This window comes from Sciurus carolinensis, chromosome 3 (genome assembly GCF_902686445.1).
Source record: "Sciurus carolinensis chromosome 3, mSciCar1.2, whole genome shotgun sequence".
Lineage (NCBI taxonomy): Eukaryota > Metazoa > Chordata > Mammalia > Rodentia > Sciuridae > Sciurus > Sciurus carolinensis.
In genome coordinates this window covers 3836912-3861644 of record NC_062215.1, presented here as the reverse complement: position 1 = coordinate 3861644, position 24733 = coordinate 3836912, and the positions used below count along the sequence as shown (strand labels likewise).

General features: G+C 48.8%; 1 protein-coding gene across 4 annotated transcripts in view; it reads left to right on the top strand.

The window, feature by feature from the left end:
• Tnrc6c (trinucleotide repeat containing adaptor 6C) overlaps window positions 1-24442 on the top strand; it is a 119742-nt gene extending 95300 nt beyond the window's left edge. Inside the window, exons 10-23 of one of the 4 annotated variants that reach the window (XM_047547760.1) lie at window positions 569-711; window positions 2045-2194; window positions 3987-4133; window positions 6673-6792; window positions 8777-8860; window positions 9118-9358; window positions 12879-13046; window positions 14333-14524; window positions 14961-15104; window positions 17637-17753; window positions 19643-19837; window positions 20939-21009; window positions 21654-21793; window positions 22697-24442. In XM_047547760.1, the coding sequence (XP_047403716.1) occupies window positions 569-711; window positions 2045-2194; window positions 3987-4133; window positions 6673-6792; window positions 8777-8860; window positions 9118-9358; window positions 12879-13046; window positions 14333-14524; window positions 14961-15104; window positions 17637-17753; window positions 19643-19837; window positions 20939-21009; window positions 21654-21793; window positions 22697-23057 (2273 nt within the window). In that variant the 3' untranslated portion in view covers window positions 23058-24442. Of the gene's footprint in view, window positions 1-568; window positions 712-2020; window positions 2195-3986; window positions 4134-6672; window positions 6793-8776; window positions 8861-9117; window positions 9359-12878; window positions 13047-14332; window positions 14525-14960; window positions 15105-17636; window positions 17754-19642; window positions 19838-20938; window positions 21010-21653; window positions 21794-22696 lie in introns of all 4 variants that reach the window. The other 3 variants (XM_047547759.1, XM_047547763.1, XM_047547761.1) reach the window with 3 other exon arrangements.
• Window positions 24443-24733: the final 291 nt, after the last annotated feature.

Sequence of the window (24733 nt, the reverse complement as noted above, 5' to 3'; positions counted from 1 at the left end):
AAGTGACCACAAAGATACCATAATTATTGGTTTTGGGGTGACAAATTTTAGTGAGTTGGCAGATTTTCAAGTACAGAATCTGTGAGTAATGGTGGTAGATGGTATGACCAGGTGGGGTTGAGAGTGTCAGAGCAGGGGATCTTTGGCTAGCAGAAGCAGTGAGTACCAGCTTCTTAGACTTGTGAAGTAATGCAAAGTTCAGGTGATCCAAACAAATGCAGATCACTGGGCCAGAAGCTTCCAGGAAGCAGTTTACTTCTACAGGACGTCAATAATGGGGACCAAGGCCACAAGTTGAGCGAGAGGAACTGTTCCCAAAGACAGTCAGGAAGGCCTGACACTGGTAGTTGTGGGGAGGAAGCAAGTGTGTGAAGCCTGGGCAGCCATAGGCGGGCTCATCAGGGTGAGGGCAGCAGGGGTACCATGCAGCACCTAAGGGCTTGTTGTGCCCCTGCTCCTTCCTGAAGGGCTCAGGGGTCTCTTCCCTGAGGCTGGAGCCAGCACCTGTCCTGTGCCAGTGCCCCTGACTGCATTTGTTTTTAGTGTTGTTCTGTGTGTTGTGCCCCAGGCGCTCTGCTGGAAAAGAAGGTGGACATGGATAAGCGTGGACTGGGAGTGACCGACTATAATGGGATGGTCACCAAACCCCTTGGCTGCCGCCCACCAATCTCCAAAGAGTCTTCCATGGACCGCCCCACCTTTCTTGACAAGGTAATGGATTTAGGCAGTTTTTAAATGAGAAGTGTTTTCATTTAAACTGTGTCCTTAATGCAAGTCAGAGTAAATTTTTACTAGACTTTGACCCTTTTTTTCCCCTAAGATATGAAAGTTTAATCAAAGACATAATACATTTCACAAATAATGTTAGGAGGAATGAAAAACACTGGAATTGAAAACTGATCTTCATTTTTGTTGTGTGAACTTAGTTGGTTATCTACTTCAATTTGTCCAATATCCAAGGGTCATCAAATTTCAAACACACAGTTCTTCCATTTGGAAATGGTGTTTTTAGCTTTGGAGAAAGGGAAGTAGTGGGGCTGGGCACCTGGATCTGGCTGGCCCTGGCCAGCCACCCATGTTGGTGACACCCACAGCCCCAGTGGACAGCTCCCTGCACATTCAAATCCAGTCAGCTCCATCTTCTTAGTGTCATTGTGGAGTACTGCCCCCTTCAGATTGGTGGAACTACAAAGCAGGGAAACATCATCATTCGGATCAAACCTGAAAATTAATGTTCAAACAAGAAGGGGCACGCTTTAAAAAACCAAAGCCTCCCAGGAGGGCTCTGGCCATCCCTGATAGGATTTTCCCTCTGTTCTCAGAGCCTCCCCAACACACTCCACTTTTGAAAACTGGGCTGTGGTGTGAACCAGGAACATATTACACTAAAAAATTATTCATTTATTTGCAGCATCCCATATTTTTATTTACTAAATCTGGCAGTCCTAAGAGTGGGACCCTGACTATTTCCTTATCTTTAAAACAGAATGATACTACAACTGGTTGTGACATTGGATGAGTTCAGTTTGTAAAGGGTTTAGCACATAGTATGCCCTCAATAAATACAAGGAAAAAAACAAATAGGATTCCGAGTGTTTTGTAACTTACACTCAGTGAAATTTGAGTGCTGAGGTCAAAGCTGGTGAATGTCAGAATTCAGTCCATGTATACCTCGAGCCTTGGTCCTACTCTCTCAGAAAGAACCTGTTTGAAAATGGTTGTACCAAATTCTGCAGACCAGACTCAGCCAGCGCTTCTGGCCCTTCCTCCTCATTCTACCCAAGGTGGGGGCAGCAGTGTGTGAGAGCAGTACTAGAAGTGAATGTATGTGTTTGTAGAATATTTTTGATGAAAACAGCATCTTAATCTTGTTTCTCTTTTTCTTTTCCCCTCTTCTTTTGCCCATGCTGTCCATTCCCTCACTGTCCACACTCTCGCTCTTTTAATTCTCCATCCGTCCCCTTCCTCCTCCCTTGGGAAACTGTTCGGTGCTTTGTCTGCTGGTGGACGCTGCGCACAGCTCACCCTTTCTTTCTCCAATCAGGATGGCGGCCTCGTGGAAGAGCCCACGACTTCACCGTTTTTGCCTTCCCCAAGCCTGAAGCTCCCCCTTTCCAACAGTGCACTCCCCAATCAGGCCCTGGGTGGGATTGCCTCAGGGCTGGGCATGCAAAACTTGAACTCTTCCAGACAGGTAAGGCTGGGGAGAAAGCTGACTGTGGTCTCTGTTCACCTGCCTCTTAGAAAGATGTGTTCCATGGAAACGCTCTTATTTTCCATTAATACTTTTATTTTAAAATAAAATCAAATATGGAAGAGTAGTTGAAATATCATAAAAATTTCCCTCAGGTGATTCAGTGGAATCAGGACCTGAAATTTAACCATGCAACAGGAAATGCTTACAACTTTTACACTAAACTAAAACATACTTGAGTGTTCCCCATACCCTGGGACCAACTTCCTGCTAGTTTAAATGCCAAGTAGTCTTGAGCTAGAAGAGAAGCCATGCACTCCCTCTCACCAGACACAGAGGGGCCCCTCTTGTGAAGAGGTCCGCTGACTGCCTGCTGCTGCATTTCCTCACCCTCCTGTGGATTCTCTGGCACAAGATGGTGTTCAGACAAGCAGTGCCTTGATGGCTGCAGGCCAGCACTTCTCATTGGTTTTGCATGGAAGTGGCCCCCCACCCCTTTGCCCCTTCCTTGAAGTACACCCTGTTATTAGGGTGTCTGCGCCTGTGGTCCCCATGGGATTATCAGCAGTGTTCTGTCCACTCTCAGAGCTCCCAGCTGACCCTCAGTGCAATCCTGGTGCTCTTGGAATTGCTAGCTTCATGGAATTTGATAGGAAATCTCCCTTCCAGATATTCTGTCGGGAGTCAGCAGTCCAGCAGCAGTGTGGGCACAGGATGGGTCTCCTGCCCAGTGCCCCCTAGACTGCTCTCCCAAGAGAAGGCAGAGAGCATCTTGCTGTACTTATTTGCTAGGTAGCTTCTGACACAGTGTGGAAAATGCACCCCAGACAGACGTACTGGATTTGACAACAAGTTGAACTACCCAGATTTGCCAGTTGATTCAATTCCAGGGTTTGTTGACATAATGACCATATTTCCCATTTGAAAATGTCATTCTTCAGGGCTGGGGATATAGCTCAGTTGATAGTGTTTGCCTCGCAAGCACAAGGCCCTGGATTCAATCCCCAGTACCACAAAAAAAAAAAAAAAAAAAGAAAAAGAAAATGTCATTCTTCTCTGGGTTAGTAGTAATTATCAAACATTCTTGCCCTTCACCTCTGACCATAGACAGCCTCTGGAAATGTCTGTCATTCTATTTTCTAAAAATAGACCATAACTGAGTTGTTATGGTTTCTGTAAATTGATAGCCTTGTTCGGGAACACTTCCAAAATGTACTGTCAGGCAGGGTAACCCAGCAGCTTGGGAGACTGAGGCAGGATTGAGAGTTCAAAGCCAACCCCAGCAACTGCATGCTGCTGAGCAACTCAGTGAGACCCTGTCTCTAAATAAAAATACAGAATAGGACTTGGGGTATGACTCAGTGGTCGAGTTCAGTCCCTAGTACCAAAAAAAAAATAAAGAAATCTCTGAGGTGGGAAGATCACAAGTTTAAGGCCAACTTGGGCCACTTAGTGTGATTCTGCCCCAAAATTTTAAAAATGCATAAAAAGGACCAGGGGTATAGCTCAGTAGTAGAACAACCCTGGTTTCAGTCCCCACTGACTGAACTGCCAAAAAAGGGGGCTCTTATCATATGACTGCTGTGAGTTTAAAGCATCAGCTGCTTCTGTGGCTGATTGTCTACCCACTGTCCCCAGTATAGACAGCATCAACCCCGGGTGTGGTGGGAGCAGGTTGGCAGTGTTAGAAAGCAGAAACAACCTTGCATTCGTAGATGGGAAGCACACTACTTCACCTACCCCTGCAACCTATCTATCTCTGCCGCCTAAAGTCCATTCTGTCTCCCTACAGATCCCGAGTGGCAATCTGGGTGTGTTTGGCAATAGCGGAGCAGCACAAGCCAGGACCATGCAGCAGCCGCCACAGCCACCAGTGCAGCCTCTTAACTCCTCCCAGCCCAGCCTCCGCGCTCAAGTGCCTCAGTTTCTATCCCCTCAGGTCAGACCCTTGCCAAGTGGGAGATACAGGCGGGTGCTTGGTGGGGACTTGCGTCATATCTGAGACACTCTTTTAAAGTGAGAACTGAGTTATCCACATCTGTTTTTAATGTGCAAAGCCATCCTAACCCTTCAAGAAGCAGCTTGACCCTGCCGCCCCAGGAATATCCCCAGAACCTACTGCTCAGGCAGCCTTAGCCACCTAGACTGCCCCAGGTGTCCACTGGTCAGAGCAGCTCTGTGGGAAAACAAGACAGCATACCACCCATGATGTGGTTTTGTCCTGGGTTTGCCTTAGGAAGTTACTCTGATGAACCTGATGGTGGTCCTGGGTAGCTGGCAAGGGCAGGGCAGGCTGCTCTGCTGGCAGCTTGGGCCATGGAGGAAATAGCCCCAAACAACCCAGGACTACCACTTTGTGGTGAGAAGTTGAAGGCCATCACAGAGAGCACGTGTGTGTTAGAGTCGTAGTTAACATTTGTGAGGTTATTCCTGGCCAGAGAGATTCTCAAGATATTACTGTTTTACACAGCTCTGGGTCCTCCAGTCAGAGCATGTGTTAGGGGGAGTATTGTTTACTTTTAGAACATCCCATAATTTCAGGCTTTGGACTGAGTTTTTGATCACAGTGTGACAGTCCTTACCCTCATAATACTTGATTGCTTTACATTGTTAACACATCAGAACTCTACTTGATATGTCATTCTTGGCACAGGGAGGTTGCGCCCTACCAGGAAGGAGCAAAAACATCCTGAGGTCCCTACCACCTCCTGGCATTCTTCTAGCAGAGGAAAAACTGCTTTCTCCCCGAGAGACCTCTGTTACCAGGAAAATTTTTGAGATTTCTGAAGGACCTTATGTTTAATCTGTTCCAAAAGAGAATGTGTTAACCCATCAGTCTTTATTCATAAAATTCAAGCTGCAGTTGACTTTGGATTGCTATAACAAAATCCCCTAGACTGGATGAATCGTAAACAGCGTGGGCTCATTGCTCACAGTTCTGGAGGCTGGAAGTCCAAGATCAAGGCACCGAGGATCTGGTGTGTGGTGTGGACTGTCCTCACACCTGATGACCTCCTTCATACTCACGTGGAAGCAGGGGCAGCCACACTCCCTTAGGCTCTTTGATAAGAGTCCTGATCCCACGTAGGGCTCTGTGCTCATGACTCAGCCACCTCCCAAGCATCCCAGCTCTTAGTACTACATAGAGGGTTAGATGTCAGTGCTGGGATTTGGGAGACCAAACATTCAGACCATAGCATATACAGAAGCAAGCAGATGTGTGAGGGGTTTGCTGGGAACAAGCATTGATCTGTAATGGTTTGTGCACTAGCAGAGATGGCTAGAACTTGGTAGAATGCTAGTTAAATATGTTAGGATGCAGGATAAGCCTGTGTAATAGACAGGCCACAAAAGACAGGCATTCCTCTCTTTCATGACAGTGTGGACAGAAGCAGCTAAGAGCTTGTGGGGCAGCTCTGCCACAACCACTTGCCAACCACAGGAAGAAGGTACAAGAGAGGCCAGGACAGCCCTTTGTGTGGATGGCCTGGAGGCTGCATATGCTCCTCTCCGGTACATGCTTCTGCCTGCAGCTAGCACCACAGCCACACCCCGGAGGAGAACGTGTAGTGCTCTGCCCCACCCTGAGCAGAGGAGCATGTCAGCCATTGCTGTGCTGTCTTATTTTCTCAATGAATTCCAATATGATTTCCATTGTACCTGTACTGTTACATAATATTTTTTATTTAAATTGACTTGCCCTTTTTAACTTGTTTATTTTTAAAGAAAACTTCACGTCTACCATAATCGAAAAATCATCATTTTTCTAATATGCATTAAGACAATTATTAAAGTAAAAAATCCCAAACTGTGTTACACCTAAAATCTTCTTGTGTGCCTACCTCTGATATGAAGGTCCATTTCACACTTTGGAAAACATTGAAATAGCCAGTGTTAGCCCTGCTTGGTTCAAAGTAGTGAATTCTAGTTGAAGAGACGGCCCCGAGTGGGAGGCAGGCAGGTAGCTAATCAGGTCTGCAGAGAGTCACAGGAAGACTGAGGGTAGTGGTGCCCAGCCAGAGGCACATCTGCTCTGTGGCAGCAGTGGCAGCATTTGGAGTGTGTACACAGGAGATGGGTTTGCTGGTCCTCCCAGGGGTGCAGCTCGGGCAGGAGCTGGGCCCAGGGGTCTGTGTGAGACACATACCCCTGCCTCCTGTCCTTCAGGCATTCACTTTGGCAGAACACGAACTCAGTCACTGATGGGAATAACCCAGAACCACACATGGGAAGCTAATGAGTAACTAAAGTACTTAGGGAAAGAAATCGCTGAAGATTCTCCTTCCGTCCTTCTTTCCTTATTTTCAAAGTGTTAACTACTAAAGTTAAAGTGTCCATAGATATTCTAATGGCCTTTGAAGTCCAACCCTGACACAAATGTAATTTTGATTTAATAAAGTTTGAGTCTTAGAAACACTCTGTGGGTAAGTAAAGGTCCTCATAGAGATGGTGCTGACAGTGTGTCTTATGTCAAACAGGTTCAAGCACAGCTTTTGCAGTTTGCAGCAAAAAACATTGGTCTCAACCCTGCACTATTAACCTCGCCAATTAACCCTCAGCATATGACGATGTTGAACCAGCTCCATCAGCTGCAGCTGGTGAGTTCGCCAGTCGCCCACGCTACAGGTGAAGGGGAGCGTCCCACACACTCATAGCTAAGCGACACACACCACAGACACCTGTGGTTGCTGTGACACTTGAAGCTGGTGTGGTGTGTCATCGAGTGTTCGTGAGTTGTGGAACTTTTCACTAAGGGTGTTTTTACTAAGCTCTGTAAGCGCTTTGGCCCCTATGCATTCAGGAGTCTCAGGCTCTCTCTCCCTTTGAGCTCATAGCTTCTGGGAGCCACAGGACATAAAAACTCATATAAGTGACTGTTTTCTCAGTTCTCCCAAGAGCGGTTTGCACAGTACCTATTCTACAAACAGGTGAGAGTCACTTCATCATGGGTGCTAGATGCCTTGGAACTAAGAACTCGATTCTCTAAGACCCCGGTTGAGAGTGGCTGGTGTGAGTCAGGGGCAAACCAATAATCCCAACTCCTCAGGTGACCGAGACGGCAGGGTCCCAAGTTCAAGAACAGCCTCAGCAACTTAGTGAGATCCTCACTCAAAATAATATATAAAAAGGACTGGGGGGTATAGCTTAGTAGCAGAGCCCCCCTGGGTTCAGTCCCTAAGACTAAAAAAAAAAGGAGTACAGCCTATATGACCCAATTATTCTTAAAAGTTTTATAATTTAATATATCTTGAATTTTTAGTTTTTAAAGTTTTATTGCTTTTACCATAAAACACCATGCTGTTACATTCCCTAGGTGTACACTCAATTGATGCACACCACAGGGCCCAGTCTGTTACTCTGTTCTTTGATGTGTGGGTGCCTGGTGTATTTAGACGTCCTGGCTGGTACCTTGTAGGAGTCAGGCAGCTGAACAGCGGGAGCAGCAGGGGCATCTAGTGCATGGCACCCCAGTGAGACCTTTGCTTATACAGGAGTCCAGGTCCTTGAGGCCCCCCTCACAGTTTCTAAGGCACGGTTTTTAAGCACATATCTATGAAGTTTGGATATCTGACTTTTCAGTGGGGCAGCAGGAGAAAAGCGTCCCAGAGACACTGTGGGTGTCCTGACTTTCCTGAAAAGCACAGAACTCCAGATAAAGGGCAGGATGGCCTCACCCGCAGGCTCTTTCTTGGTCCACAGCAAAGATAGGGAGGCTAGCAGTACTGCGTTCAGGGCAACACACTTGCACAGTCCTGTGGCTTTCAGTGCTGGCAACAGCAGCAGGAGACCCTACCCCAAGAAGGAGGCAGGTGCTACAAGAACCAGGCACACCTTATAAAGCCCAGGGATTCAGAGTCATTGCCATAGACCAAGGACGCACGCTGGACAGTGCTGTGGGCCTGATGCTCCAGAGTCGTTCCTTCACCTGCTGAGTTCTTCTTGGCCCCATGGTGCAGAACATCAGGAAAAATGCTGGATTATGTTTAGTGTATTCTGTTCTCCAACTTTTTCCCAGAAAAATTGGAGAAATAAAGTTCACTGTTTCTAAGTTTCAGTTTTCGGACCCCTGGATGGATCCACTTAAGTGAATCCATAATTAATGAGGGGTTTCTAAGAGCTTAATCTCTACTGTTATTTGGATTCTATTTTAATTAAGTCCTTTTGTCAAAAATATCTCCCAAAATCCATGTTGTAAGAAAAAAATCTAGTGTTCCCCCAGCATTCTGCAATACTCCGCTGAACATGGGGTCTGCACCAGCGTGCTTACAACCATGCAGTTGCCTGGGCCCACTCTGGCCACAGGTGCACATGCCGAAAGGGCCCACAGACCCATGTTTGGGGTCCTGTCCTGGCTTTCGTTCCCATAGCACTGTCTGAGGTAATCACATGACCTCCAGGTGCTTAGGAGCTGCTTAGTACCAATTTTTTGTTTGGGGCAACCTATCTGTAATCTGGCCATTCTGGACTTTAGTCTTGATCATGATAAAAGTAAATTTATTTTTTTATTTGCTTAATGTTAGGATATTGAACCATCTGTTGATGGCTTTCTTATAACATTCTAGCTTTTCTTTCTGCCAATAGGCATACCAACGTTTACAAATCCAGCAGCAGATGTTACAGGCCCAGCGTAATGTTTCCGGACCCATGAGACAACAGGAGCAGCAAGTAGGTGTCACCCAGCCTGACTTTTGTCATTAGCCTTGATTGTCCCTAATAGAAGAGACACTAACTGATGAACTATTAGATTATCCTTGTTTCCGTACCCTCCTCCCCAACCCCGGGCTAAGCCTCCCCTTTGAAAAGTCCTGAAACTAGCTAGGTTTGGGAGGGGGTTGACCCAGCCTCGAGGTGAAAACACTTGGTCTGTAGCAGGCTGTGCACGTCGCTTCACACTGGCTAACGTGCGTCTCTCTACCCATCAGGTTGCGCGCACAATCACTAATCTGCAGCAGCAGATCCAACAGCACCAGCGCCAGCTGGCCCAGGCCCTGCTTGTGAAGCAGCCTCCGCCACCACCACCCCCGCCGCACCTGTCTCTGCACCCCTCTGCAGGCAAATCGGCCATGGACAACTTCCCCCCTCACCCCCAGACTCCCGGCCTACCTGACCTGCAGACCAAAGAGCAGCAGTCTTCACCCAACACCTTTGCTCCTTACCCTCTCGGTGAGTCTCCTGTCGCCACCAGCACTGTACTGCGATGGGCAGCATGCCAGGAGTGCAGCCCAGACAGATCCCTAGGACAGACCTCCTGAGGCCACTGCAGAGGGCGCAGCACTACCTGCCTTCTGCAAAACAAAGCACTTGACCACTGCCTCCAGTGCTTGGAATATAAAGTCTTTCAGAGTATACCCATGAAAGCCCTGAAGATATTCCCTTTTCCATTCTTGCATCAGCAAAGCCTGTTTGTTCCTGGTTTATTTTTCTTTTGCTGTTCTTTACTAGCCACCCTCCTCCAGCTTCAGTTGCAGGGAAGAGTTTACAGTAGTTTAATGAGTTCTCTTCAGACTCATTGAAGCAGGCCCTGCTTACAGGGCAGCAGCTGTTTCCTACAGCTCCTACTGTGCAGAATGGGAACTGACCCACCAGAGGATGCCCAGCATGTAAAGCCCACATGTCTTGAGAGCCACAGTACCCACCTTCCAGGTCATACAGGCTGGCCAGCAAAGACTTGGGTTACACAACTGAAGAAAATAGAGGAGAAATGTCACCAGGAGCTAGGGACTGCATTTCAGGCTTGTCTGTCACTATCAGAATCTACAGACACAGGATGAGTGACAGAGAATTTGCTACCAACTGATAACATCCCTTTCTAAATGCTAGCACAAATTTCTGAAAAAGAGTCGCAAGTAGTCATAGGAACACTTCCTGCTTCACGCATAACAAACATGGTATATCTTTAACATGAAGCTGACAAATGTTAGACTGGACATTCCTGTCCTGTCCATTAATGCCCCTGATGTCCAAGAAATGGTGTCTGGTAATGAAGGCCTGACCTAGGAATTACCTTCCTGGGTTGAGTCCCAGCCCACTGCCAGCTGGCCCACTGTTCCCTGGTACAGCTTGTCTACTGTCCTTTGCCTCTGTTAGTATGTCAAGCTCTTACCCAATACAAAGCATGTAATTCATTGACTTTTCATATAGGCTCTTCTGTTTTAGGAATGGTTGGTTTGGAAACTGATTCCATTCCACCTGTCATCCTAAAATGCTCTAAATCCAGCTTCTAGTGTTCACCTGTCCTCTTGCTTTAGAGAATAAAGTGCACTCATCTCTGCCCTATAACATCTCTTTCTTAGCATAATGAAATAATTCATTCAGTGGATCTTCAAAATCTGATGAAAATTATTTTGATAAAATATTCATAATAGTCGCATTAAAGTTGTAAATGGGGGCTGGGGATATAACTCAGTTGGTAGAGTGCTTGCCTTGCAAGCACAGGCCCTGAGTTCAATTCCCAGCACCACAAAAAAAAAGAAAAAAAAAATTGTAAATGCATTAAAAATGAATAGCTAGTAAGGTATAGGGAACTTCACTTTCCTGTTGACTGTCAGCATCTCTCTGCAGCAGCATGTACTAAAAGCCTCTTAGACACTAAGGTATCAACGCCAGGAGCCAGCAGCCCACACCTAGTTGTGAGCTTCTGTCCACCTTCTGTCTGCATGTTCAACCTCCCTGGCTATTCCATCTTTTCCCTCAGAGAGCCAACCACCTGGACAAGGAGATGAAGCCTACCCACAGGAAGAAGTAGCTTTGATACCCAGTGGCTTTCAGGACTGTTAAGCAGAAAGTTGACTTTCACCTTGATGACTAAAGAAACACCAGAGAGTAGAATTTAAGCTTGAGCCTCAAAGAAATAGAAGTTCAATGAATAAAGAGAAAGCCTCTCTAGACACAGCCTTACAGAGGAGCTCTGGTGTATTCCAGGGGCAGTTCATATTCTCCAGGCCCAGACCAGTCTAGCTGACTTGTGAAGGAAGAGTAGAGAGAGGGGGTTGGGACCAAACTGTGGGAACTGGATACTCTGCTGGCCAGGCTGAAGCCCCTGCCTTGGGGCCCCTCATCTGGTAGACCTGTACAAATGGAAATGAAAGCAAGAAAGCAGAGACTGTAAGCAGGCACCCTCTAGGCAGTATTAAACTTGCAGAGGTATTTTTTATGTCTACAAAGTGTATATCTGTCTGTCTCTGTCCTCTCTCTCTCTCTCTCTTTCTCTCTCTCTCTCTCTCTCTCTCTCTCTCTCTCTCTCTCTCATCTATCTATCTATATTGATTACTAATATTTAAAAATTGGGAAATTGTCAGCTGGGCACTGTAGCACAAGTCTGTAATCCCAGTGACTTGGGAGGCAGAGGCAAGAGTATCACAAGTTCAAAGTCAGCCTCAACAACTTTACCAAGGCCCTAAGCAACTTAGGGAGACCCTGTCTGTAAATATAATATACGAAGGGCTAGGGATGTGGCTCAGTGATTAAGCATCCCTGAGTTCAATCCCTAGTACAAAAAAAGTGGGGGGATCATCAAATAAAAATGACTCCTGATATCTTTTAAAATTGACTAGCTAGGCACAGTGGTGCACACCTATAATCCTGGTGACTCACGAGGCTGATGCAGGACGATTGCAAGTTTGAGAACAGCCTGGGAAACTAATTGAGACCCTATCTCAAAAAAAAAAAAAAGACTGGGGTGCAGATGAGTGCTAGAGCCCCCTGGCTTCAATCCCCAGTACAAAATAAACAGTGTGGCCACACAGGTCAGGTCAGTATTCCACAGGGCAGTCTCTGGTTGCCCAGGAGCACCTGCTTTCATAGTGCAGAGCCTGTCCCTCCTGCTGTAGTCCCTCACGCCCCGCTCACCTTCATTTGCATTATCCACCTGGCTCCTGTAGGCATTTGAATTTGCAGACCCTGATATAAAGTTAAGAACCAAAGTGTTTGGCACCTTGCCTAATAGTAGGGTTCCCTCCCTGGGTAACACGTGACATGGGGGTGAGTAGGTGCTCATGGCACGCAGACTGCTGCTGTCAAGTGTTCCATCCTGGTGGCTGCCCTGCCACAGTGGGCTTCCTTCCAGCCCAGCCATCTGGCCTACCATTTAGTGGCATCCCTGTCAGGAACTCTTCACTTCAGTCTTTGTATCATGATCCCCATCATCTTTATCAGCCAACCCAGTGCTGCTACCTTGGCAGCATCTACTCATCATTCCAGCTGGAGAAAATGGCAGCGCCCACGCTCCCAGATAGTACAGTTCCTGAAAAGTCACTTGAAATGGAACTCACACTCCTTCAGAAAATGCTTCTGTAACAGAAGTTCACTGCAGATAGATGCATTCTTCAGATCAGCTTGTTCTGTAGGTGGCGGGTCAGGAGAAAGTTTTCTTGATCTGGAGGTTCCCACAAGATGCCCTAAAATCCGAAAGAATTTTCCTCCTTGTTAGGCTTACTGTTTCTCTGTAGACGCTGACTGGGCAGCCTCAGGACCATGTTCAGCACTAAAACAAGCCAAATGAGAATTGTGGAATGTACTTAGTTGAAGATTGTTGGCATTTTCACTTTGAGGAATAATATTGCTTAAAGAAAGAAAAGAAATATGTTGTTTGGAAGAAAGGTATTTTTTCACCAGCATTAATAAAGCCTGGAGTGAAATCAGACAGAGGAGGAAAGACCGATCCTAACGGCACCTCTGTTTTCAGCTGGACTGAACCCAAACATGAATGTCAGCAGCATGGACATGACCAGTGGTTTGTCGGTAAAAGACCCATCTCAGTCCCAGTCGCGCCTCCCTCAATGGACACACCCCAACTCCATGGACAGCTTGTCCAGTGCTGCTTCTCCTTTGGATCAGAACCCTAGCAAGCACGGTACGTCATGACCAGCACACCCACACAAGGGGTCACTGCTGGCTTATTCGTTGATTATCCCATTGTGGGGCATGCTCATTCTGTACATTTTACACACCCAATGCTGAAAATGGAATAAAAGCATTCCATTCATTACAGAGTCTATAAGTTTTCAACTAGTCATGGATCAAACTTGTTGAAACCCAGCTGTCAGATCTAAGCTTCAAATCCAGAAATCACAGAGCAGCAAACATACAGGCCATAGCCTGTATGCTTGCTTTTTTTTTAAACATCTACATTCCTAAACCACAGAAATGAGTCTACTGAAAAGAAAATTTTTCAATAAAATAATAAAACACAAACAAAATCAAATACTTAGAAAAAGAAAGAAAATGTCAATCATTAGAATTAATCACACTGTTAAGTATTAAATTAAGTAGCTTTGAACTTCCCGGTAGCATAAAACATGAAGGACATTTAATATGTTATATAATTACTCGATCCACATAATTTAAAAGGAACAAGACAGTTCTGCCTGGTGGTTAGTCATTTCTATGAGGAAATCTCCACGACATCTGTGCATCTTCCTTGGCAAGAGGAAGCCCCGTCGCCTGTAACTGGTTGGTTTAGTCTGTGTAAACTTAACACCCTCTTGTTCCTCCACAGTAAGGGTGGCCAGCTGCAGGAGGGAGGACACAGAGACAGCAGCAAACCACAAAGCCTCTTATGTTGTCCTTAGAAAGGGTTATGATGGGCAGCCTCCTGTGTCATAAAGATTTCTAGCATGGACGAAAGTATAGCTCAGGACTGGGGAGATAGCTCAGCTGGTAGAGTGCTTGCCTTGCAAGCACAAGGCCCTGAGTTCGATCCCCAGTACCGCAAAAAAAAAAAAAAAGGAAAGTATAGCTCAGTGGCAGAACCATGCCCTGGGTTCCACCCCACCCAGCAATGCAAGAAATAAGTATTCACTAGGCCCAGCGGCACACAACTATGGTCCCATCTATTTGGGAGGTTGAAGCTGGAGGATCACTTGAGCCCAGGAAGTCAGGGCCATCCTAGGAAACAGACTCTGACTTAAGAAAAAAATGGTTCCCAACTTGACTTAAGTAAAATAGTTCTTTTAAGAGTTTCACTCCTCCAGGGGCAAAGTTTGGGCTGACCAGACAAGTCACTGTTCTTGAGAATCCTGGACACACCAAGTCTGATGATTCGTGTTATTCTGACAAACCTGGAAGGGAAGGCTCTTTGGCAGCCCCTGGGTCTTGAGCAGAGAGTATTCACTGGGCTCCTGTTTCTTTCTCCTATAGGTGCTATCCCTGGAGGTCTAAGCATTGGGCCTCCAGGTAAGTCCTCCATTGATGACTCCTATGGCCGGTACGATTTAATCCAGAACAGTGAGTCACCAGCCAGTCCTCCCGTAGCTGTGCCCCATAGCTGGTCACGTGCCAAATCTGACAGTGATAAAATCTCAAATGGCTCCAGCATCAACTGGCCCCCAGGTAAGACCACACAATACAGAGCAACACAGATCTGAACACGAGCCTGGGAGGAGCAGGTTCTAGGCCACAGGTTCTGGGAACTTCGGCCCCACTACTTTGTCATCTCCACTGGGAATTCATTTGTCAGAACAAGGGCATCAAACCTTGTTCTGTGGCTCCTTAGTCCAATGTGAGGAGTGGAGGGGACAGTAAGGCAGTGGCGGGGGGTAGGGGACACTGGATACCATCTGGGAACAAATTTCAGGCCTTAGTGTGTAATACTTGGTCCTCCTTTATTCCAAAGGAGTGGTTGATTTAATTGAAAGAGTCTAGCGCGTTCCTGAATTTAATTACCAGATTATAAAAATTTCCACAAACAGGAAAAGAATATTTTTAAATGTCAGGAAGCAATGTGAAGGTGCTCTAGCATGCAGCTTCATTTCATTCCCACAAGCAGAATTCCATCCTGGAGTTCCGTGGAAAGGACTTCAGAACATCGATCCTGAGAATGACCCTGATGTCACTCCTGGCAGTGTCCCCACTGGGCCTAGCATCAACACCACCATCCAGGATGTCAACCGCTACCTCCTCAAGAGTGGAGGTGAGGAGAGGCCCTTCAACCTGCCTTCCCCTGGGAGGGTCCGGTCTCCTTCAGAGACGCCAGCTGGCAGTGTAGGTGGGGGCAGGCCGACTGAGACACCACTGCTAGGCTACTTCTGGCCACCTGTCAGCTGCAGCATAAGACAATTGATTTGGGGTACATGCTTTTGCTTGATTTGTAGAGGTTGAGTATAAGGTATCCAGAATGCTTGGGGCAGAAGTAACTTGGATTCCAGAGCTTTTCTGATTTTGGAATGTTGGCAGGGACTTCACAGTTGAGCATGCCCAGTCCAAAAATGCAGTCTGCAGTGTGCTAGCTACATGACACTGGTTTTAGATGCTCACCCCATATATCATATCGCATTTTTTAAGATTGCATTATAAAATCACACTGTTAGCCTTTAGCTTTTTAATGAAAAAGTTTCCACCTGAAATCTCTTTAAACTGAAAAGGATGTAGAAATACCCTTTATTCATCCATCCCAATCTGTTTTTCCTAGCACAAATATCAATGCCAGTTTTTAGCACACACTCTGTCAGACTTTAGGATTCAGAGCAAGAAGTGCTGGGCTGAAGTGTGAGTTCAGACTCCCTCCTAGGCATGCCCGTAGAGGGCAGCCTGGAGGAGCCTCCTCCCATGGCTTCATCGGCAGCACTCGTGGGTGTGGACAGAAGAGCAAGGTTTCCAGAGACCCCTGTCCTCACTGAGAAGGCCTCTTACATAGTTCCCAAAAAAGTTAAGTTAGGTTTCCCACTTAAAAAAAAGACCTGCTGGAGCAAGGCATCTGCTTCTCGGCTATTTTCAGCAATGAACTTCTAAACATGTCTGTGGTCTGGACAGAGGCCCACATGAGTATAGACCACCCTTCCTGTTCAGTGCTGCAGGTGTCCCAGCTGTCAGAACAGGAGCCTGCACGAGATGGCAGGGATGGACCAAGGCAAGTCACACCTGTGTGTGGCAGAGCAGGCAGAGTGAACCCGTCTGTCTTGACCGTCTTGTGGGGAAGTGAAATGGGCCATGCTGATCCAGGCGTTAGAAGCTGAAAGCATCGGTGTTACTTGGTACGCTGCAGAGTTTCTGGAGCAGGCATAGATGGAGCTGCACAGGATCCTTTGGCCTCTGGGTGGCAGCAGGAGTGGTGTGAGTGCCATCTACCGTAGGGCCAGGTCTTCCTTGATGCAGTAAAGGTGGCCTCAAGAAGCACATGGTTTCTGATCAGAGCCAAGCAGCTTCCTCTGGTTCTGTACCTACCTGATAAAAGAGGTAGACTTAAGGGCAGAAGGGAATCTAAGCTGAGAAGCACATTGGCCATCAAGACAAGGCAAGAAGGTAGAATCCAACTCTGGGATTAAACACATCAGCTGCCAGGCACAGTGGCCACGCTGCGACCCCAGCAACTCGTGAGACTGAAGCAGGGGATCCCAAGTTCAGAGCCAGCCTCGGCATCTTAGTGAGACTGTCTCAAAATAAAAATTTAAAAGGGCCGGGGAGGGCTGGGGCTATAGCTCTGTGGTAGAGCACTTGCCTTGCATGTGTGAGGAACTGGGTTCAATCCTCAGCACCACATAAAAATAAATCAATGAAAGGGCTGGGGTAGTGGTTCAGTGGTTAAACACCGGGGTTAAGTCCTCGGTACCTAAATAAATAAATAAAATTGAAGACCTGTTAAGTATGCTCTAACTGTTGTCAGCTGGTGAAGAGGTCCCCCTACACAGGGCATGTAGGAGGTGCCCCACACCTGGGGCCCTGCCTTGGTGGTGATGAAGGCAGAAGCCCCCTGGGTCCTCCTGGCCCCCAGGCGAGAAGAGCTCTTTCTCCTTGCTTCTATGCAGCGTCCTCTACTCCACCTGCCCACCCCTCCCAGCTTCTTGCTTTCTTCCCAGATGTTGAGTGAAAGTGACAGCAAGCAAAGCCACGTAGAGCTCAGCTCCATCCCAAGGAACCAGGTGTCTTGCGGGTGCAGGGATAGCGTTTCCTCAGAACAGAAGGTGCCACTCTGCGGGCACCGTGCCTGGAGGGGCACAGTTCCTGGGACGATGTCTCCACCGTGCCTATGTCCCCAGAAGGAACGCAAGGGAGATAAGGGGCCAGAGAGTGCTCATGTTTTTATGGTAGAATTTGTACTGAAAAGCTTGGGGTTTGTGTTCTTTGTTCTGTGGCTGTGGTTGGAACTGTGAAAGGGTGAGGGTTGCCCCGCATTTAAATCGTTCCCATGCTTAGGAAGGGGCAGTCACGTGACCTTCTCTGACCTGGCGTTTTAAGCATTCTGGTGGTAGACCTTCCCCCAGGGCTTGATGTCACCCTCAGAGCATGCTGTGGTCTCCTGGGCCTCCTGAGCATCCCAAACTGGCCTCCCCACAGCTCGGACCGCGGGCCTCAGAGGCGTGCCTTCATGCCTCCTGGCACCACGCCTCCCTGTCCAGTCCTCTGCCCCATCGGCGGCTCAGGAGGTGACGGTGCTGCTCCTCACCCACATCAGAGCTGCCGACCACACGCCTGCCACCCCTTCTTAGTGCCATGTTTGGTTCTGCAGGGTCCTCCCCACCATCCTCTCAGAATGCCACACTGCCTTCCTCGAGTGCCTGGCCGCTCAGTGCCTCCGGCTACAGTGGCTCTTTGAGCAGCATTGCCTCCGCACCTAGTGCTGCAGGTACGAACTGGCCTCTCCACTTGCAGGTAGCATTTTCTTTCTTTCCCCAAACAAAACTGTGACAGGCCTCAGCTGTGCCCCTTGCCCTCCTGCTAGGTGATGGAGCCTGGCTGGCCTCCCCCGCGACTGCGGGGCCTCAGGCACCTGCGTCCTCACACAGGAGTGGAAGTGTGGTGACGGTGCCCCTCTGTGGGATTGTGAAGATCAGGTGACGCGTAGGGTACCAGCTGGCCTGGCACACAGCGCCAGCCTGAGTAGCCTGCTTCCCTCCCTCCTCCCCCACGATTGATTGCAAGACAGGGAGTGTGTGTGTGAGGAGCTCAGAGGCAGGCAGCAGCTGGGAATCTGCCATGAGAGGTGGAGGAGGCTGGCAGGTCCCCAGAGTGCCCGCATCCCACTGCCTGCATCTGTGTGGCATCTGATGCACTCCGTCTGTATTCCCGCAGAAGATGTAAGGCCTTCAAATGAGGCATTTGTTTTAGAGTTAGGGGAGAATAGGAGAATAAAAGGACTTGGATCTGAAGCTCTTAAGACAAGCATATAACGAGAACTAGACACAAACTGTGGTGTGTTTATGAATATTTATTTATAAATTATTTCATATCTAGTTCTGTGTTCTATCAAATTTTTAAACTGCTGTGCCGTGCCCACATGAGGACAGCATTTAGGGTTTTTTCAGTAAGAATTTTTATAATTCCATTACCTTGGGGGAAAAGCACTTTCAATGTAGTTTAGCATCTTATTAAAAGAAAACCAAAGCCAGGCGCAGTGGCGCATACCTGTAGTTAAGCGTCTCAGGAGGCTGGGGCAGGGGGATCACAAGTTCCAGTTCAGCCTAGGCAACTGTCTCAAAAAGGGCTGCAGGTGTGGCTCAGTGGTGGAGCCTCCAAAAAAGAGGAGGGAGATACTTAGACTTTTAGTACCTCCTCAGTCATTTGGCTAAAGAGAAGAGCAAAAAAATCGCTTTCCTTACCTCTGAGTCAGTCTTGCATGGCTTTTGTTTTCTAATCAGCGACACCTTTTCTAAGGTTAGCATTTGTTCACTGTGAAGTCACAACCACCTTGGGGTCATGCTTGGGGAACCACATTTGTGCTGTGAATCCTGGACACAGGGGTATCAGGTGTCCAGGCCTCTGCTCATTCCATCAGCCTTGGTGGAGGAGACAGCTGGGGCTGGTGGTCATTACTGACTTTTTGTTTTTCTCCCAAAGAACTTTTAAAACAGTCCCTCCCCAACTAGCATGCCCGATGTGGCACCTTGACTCAGGGCAGCTGGACTGCTGCTGTTTCTGTGCAAGGGTGCAAGAGGGGTGTCTCTAGAAGCTGTGGCAGATTGCAGGGGCAGCGGGGGAAGCTGGCACATCAGGAGCGTCCTCTGACAAGGGACTAATGCTGAAGGAAATACCATAAGGAGGCGCATGTGGACATTGTGCCTCTGACTCCACTAACCTGTTGCATGACCAGATACGTCCCCATAGGCTTCAATGGCAAGTTTTTCTTAACACTGACTTGAGAAATGCTGTTATCTTGGTGGTGAATGTTAGCAGATTGATGAAGTGTCGAAACACTTGCAAGGTCTATAGGGGCCATGCAGACTGTGAGCCGAAATCCAAGAGAGAGCATGGCTGGGTGCAGCAGTGCACACCTGTGGTCTCAATTACCTGGGAGGCTGAGGCCGGAGGATCCCTTGAACCCAGGAGCTCAAGGTCAGCCTGGCAACAAAAAAGAATTGGAAGAAATAGAGTGCTTTGGGCTCGCTTCAGGATGTGGAATTTCTTTTTCCTCCCAGTCTACTGGTGTCCAAGTGTGTGCCTGCTCCCCAAACCCTGTGATCACTTTGCCTCTCTGACTGCAGAGTGAGTGAACATGCTCCGTTTTCTGCCTTCTAGGTAAGCTGTCAGACATTAAATCGACGTGGTCCTCTGGCGCAGCCTCCCACACGCAAGCCTCTCTGTCTCACGAGCTGTGGAAGGTGCCAAGAAACACTACTGCACCCACCAGGCCCCCTCCAGGGCTCGCCAATCCCAAGCCTTCCTCCACCTGGGGCGCCAGCCCCCTTGGCTGGACCAGCTCTTACTCCTCCAGTAAGTGCCTTCCTCTTCCCAACCACTTTGCTCCTCCCTTGGGGGCAAACCTCCCTTGTGGTTTTGTCCCCTCCCTTATCAGGATCCCTGCATGCTCACTCGTTACTGGGCAGAGTTCGGAGGGAGCTGAGGCCTCCCTGCACTTGTGGGCTTTGGCTGACTGAGCCTGGGGCTTTCAGCCCCTGTGTTGCAGCTCACTGCAGCTTTGCTGTGAGCCAAGAGGTCCCAGGTGGTCCAGCACCTGTCCTGTGTCCTGCTGTGCCACGTGCTGATCTCCCAGGGAAGCCCATTTGGCCTTCCCATTCCCATCAGCCCCAACCAACCAGCACTAATGTCTTAAGGGCTCCTCCTCGTGTTTGCTTCCCCACAAGATTTCACTGGAACATAGGGGTTTTCCAGGCCAAAAACAAACCCAGCAGCTCGAAGAGCACACTGTGCTGCTACTGGGGCTCTATAGACTCCCTGCAGATACCTCATGCTAACCCTGAGGGATGAGAGAAAGGTACTGGGGATTTAAGAAACTAAAGGTTTAAGTCAGCAGCAGAGAGTTTGAGAATGACTGTTTAAATGGTGGCCCTTACCCAGGTATGGTAACTCAAAACTGTAATCCCAGTGACTGGGAGGCTGAGGAAGGAGGATCACAAGTTGGAGGCCAGCCTGAGCAACTTAGACCCTGTCTCAAATGAAAAATAAAAGGATAAAAGGATTTGGAATGTAGCTCAGTGGTAAAATGCCCTTGGGCTCAAGCCCCAGTACCAAAAAAAAAAAAGGGAAAAATAATAATAATAATAATGGTTCTTATGGATTTGCTTAGTTTCATTAACAAGCAGGATTTAGCACCTTGAATCTAAGTGGGGAGTCAGGGCAAACAAGAACTTCCCATCACTCATGGCACAGGTGGGAACGCACAGACCTGGATTGGAGGAACATCTAGGAAATGGGGGTTCTCATGGGTGCAGACGGATGTCTGCAGGGATGGGAGATTTGGGCTTATTAGGAGATGCCCTGGGCCCCGCTGGCTTGACGGGGGGCCTGCTGCCTGTTGTGGATAAGGCTCTGCATCCTGTCACTGAGTTCTTGTGCCCTCGGCCTGTCACACAGGTTCTGCTTGGAGCACCGACACCTCAGGAAGAACAAGCAGCTGGCTCGTTCTTCGCAATCTCACACCCCAGGTAAGGCCCCAGCACAACAGGAGGGCCGCCCTACATGCCCATAGGGACATGGAAGTGCCACTTGGCCCCTGGTGCAGGCAGCTTGGCAGATACTCTATCAGCCTGGGGGCACGCAAGGCAGGCAGAACCAGGCTCCAGCTGCAGTGAGCAGGCACAGGGCTGCTTGGAACCATGTTCCTGGTTATTTATCCCCACTCTGGGGGCTCAGAAAGCATACCCTTGTAAACAGAATGCTTGTCTTCTAACTGCCCACTCAAGAGCGACTTGGCCAGCTCAGGCCTTGTGGCCAGCCAGTAGTCACCATTCCTGACCTGAGGCATACACCTGCTAGGCCACAGGGCCACCAGGCCCTGGTGCCTTTTAGAAATCAGACTGTGGGATGTGCCCTGGCGAGAGGGGAGCAGAACCCAAAATGGACTTTTTCTCCTTCCTCTGGTTAGTTCAACTCATGAACTCTAACTAAAGTGTCCAACATGCCAGGGTGCCCAAAGTAGCACACATCAGCGTCATAAAGTGTATTTCATTAAGCCTTCTTAAGGAGAGTCATTTTCCTAGCACTTAGTGCTTCCATTCCTGATGCTTTTGAAGAAGGTAGTGAAAGAACTGGGAGGAAAGAGCCCGGGTGCCCTGTGCTTCCTCCCCAGATCGATGGTTCTACACTGCGGACACTGTGTTTGCAGCACGGGCCTCTCATCACATTCCACCTGAACCTGACTCAAGGCAACGCTGTGGTCCGCTATAGCTCCAAGGAGGAGGCTGCCAAGGCCCAGAAGTCTCTGCACATGTATGTTCCCCTCAGTCAGCCCTGCGCTGCCAGCTGGCCTCCAGTGCCCAAGCACATGGGGGCTTCATGTCCTGGAGCCACTTCCACAGCAGCCACGGGACCGTGTGCCATGGGAATTCAGTCTCTCACGGTCCTGGGGCCTGGAAGCCTGAGATCAAGCTGTCACCAGGGTTGGCTCCTCCTGAGGCCTCTCTCCTCGGCCTATAGACAGCCGTCCTTTCTCTGTCCTCCCGTGGTCCTCCTTTTGTGTGTGTCAGTGTCCTGGTCTCCTCCTAAAGACCTCAGTCATGTTGGATGAGACCACCCGTCTGACCTCAGTTAACTGAGTCACTTCCACGAAGACCTGTCTTTACAGGTCTTTACGACATTCAGAAGCACTGGGGTGGTGACTTCGTGCAGCAGCTCGTCACAGGTGTCTGGTGATGAGTGGGTTTCTACCGATGGTGCTTGCCAGAACTAGGAAGGGCTCCCCAAAGACCACATCCGTCCCAACCACAGAAAGGAAGGACCCTTCCTGCGAAGCCCCTCACACTCTCCAGAGGCGCTGTCGGCAGTCCTCACACCGCAGGCCCCTGTGCCTCCTTAAATTGTGCATTGGATGCAGAGCCTCCGACCACTCAGGAGCATCCCTGAGATACGAGGCCGAGATACCAGCTCTACTGGGTTTAGCCCAGAATGCAATTGGCACTGATGCTGCGTGGCCCCAGGTCCCCGGTGTCCGTCATGAACTTACATACATGTTGCACACACCAGTGTGTGGCTGCCAGAAGTCCCGGAAAGGGACAGGATCTGGTTGGGAACTGGGAAGCACAGCCACAGGATGGCACAGGCTGCAGGCCCGCCTTTCCCTGTGGCACAGCCTGGGCCCTGGGAGCACGCTCACCTGACCTTTTCTCCCCGCAGGTGCGTTCTGGGAAATACTACCATCTTGGCAGAGTTCGCCAGTGAAGAGGAAGTGAACCGGTTCCTAGCCCAAGGCCAAGCCCTGCCGCCCACTTCCAGCTGGCAGTCCAGCAGCGGGAGCAGCCAGCCCCGGCTGGGCGCCTCGGGTAGTGCCCACGGACTGGTGCGCAGCGATGCGACCCACTGGAACGCCCCCTGCCTGGGAGGCAAAGGGAGCAGCGAGCTGCTGTGGGGTGGGGTGCCCCAGTACTCCAGCAGCCTGTGGGGCCCGCCCAGCACCGAGGATGGCAGGGTCATCGGCAGCCCCACCCCGCTGAACACGCTGCTGCCCGGGGACCTGCTCAGCGGGGAGTCCATCTAGGGCCGTGGGTCACCAGTGCCAGAGAGGAGAGCTGACCTTCCCAGTCCCGGACGCTGTGGCCCCAGGAAGAGCAGCCCGCAGCCCTTTTGAGTACCTCTGTCCAGTTCCGAAGACGAACCTTCACCGCAGCCCTTGTGAACTGTTCCTGAAACAGTGCGGGCTGCGTTTGGTCAGTGTCACGTGCTAACGACAGGATGTTCCTCATAGCTTTTTATTTTGTGTCGTCTTACGTTTGTATGGTGTGTTGTCATTTTGAGTTTTTAAGTATAAAAGCTGCTTAGAATAGTTCTATCATGAAGGGCACTTTTCAGATTGTGGGCTGGAAAGGGTTATTTTATCGCGGGGAGGGAGGGAGGGAGGGAGGGAGACGGAAGCCTATTAAGTGAGCCTGTGACGATTATGCACATTACCAGAGGCGGCGGGCGGGGCGGGGCGGGATGGGCAGGGCACTGACCGCTGGCACTGAGCTGAGCGGTGCCGGCCGCCATCTGCCCTCTGTTCCCCTGGATCCGCCTATGCACATTACCCTTGTTTCATTACTTTTTCATGTCATTTTTTTTTTAAATCCCAAAAGATATTTTTTAAAAAGTTTAAAAAAAAAAGACATATCAAACATGCAAATACTTGAATCCAGCAGGCCAATAATGAAATGTGAACACTTTCTAAGTAATTCTACACTTCCAGGTTGACATCAGTACACAGAAACAGGCTCTAGGAAATTTTTCTTAAGTTCATAGCCTATGTGTGCGTGTGTGTGAGAAACAGCGTGTGCGTGTGTGCGCATGTGCTCCTGCACAGTAGCGCTTCCTGTGTGTGTTGAGAGTGGGAGGGATCTAACTGTGGGTGTTCCCTTTTATTCAGTATATGCTTTTATTTGGCGCATTGGTCAAACGTTTGTTATTATTAGCTTCTAACTTTGCACTGAGGTGTCCCTGCCCTTCCTTCAGCTAACCCTAAACAGCAAAGAGAACTCACAGGACAGGGCCGGCGACAATTCACGTGTAAATGTTTACTCAAGGACTCTGTTATTGCATCTAAAACCGCAGTGTGTATCTCTGGAGAAATGATCTGTATCTCTACCTTTAGCAGCTTGTTATTGTGGACTAATGCAAGAAGTCATTACCAGAGTATTGCACCATTTCCATTTGGAATATAAAGTTAAAGAGAAAGAACTGATGCTGAACTGTGGCCATAGATACTTGTAAAGAGCGACGGTTCCGCGACAGCAGCGGGACAAGCACTTGGACGTGGTTGAGACTGCTTTCAGCGGAGCCCGTGGTTTGGGCTCCCACCTGTTTACAGACCTTTTTTTCTCCTTCAGACTTTAAAATAAAAAATTTTAAAAAGGAATTTTAAAAAAAGAAAAAAAAAAAAAAAGACTTCCGTGGTAAAGAAACTATTTTCAGAACGCAGACGCGCTACTTCAGAGCTCTGGGATTGGACAGTGCCGTCCCCCTTCGGCCATCGCCGTGGACTCTGTCGACTGTTCTCGCCCCTTCGTCGAGGTGACGAGGCGCTGTGGTCACTGTCTTGCACATGCCGGACGCGCTCTCAGGAAAGCCAGGGCTCCCGAGGGCAGCTCCACACCATTTCATGTATTTTTAAACCCAACTCCTAGCACTGAAGATGTTATTAAAAAAAATAAAAATTTAAAAAAAGAAAGAAAAAACAAAAAA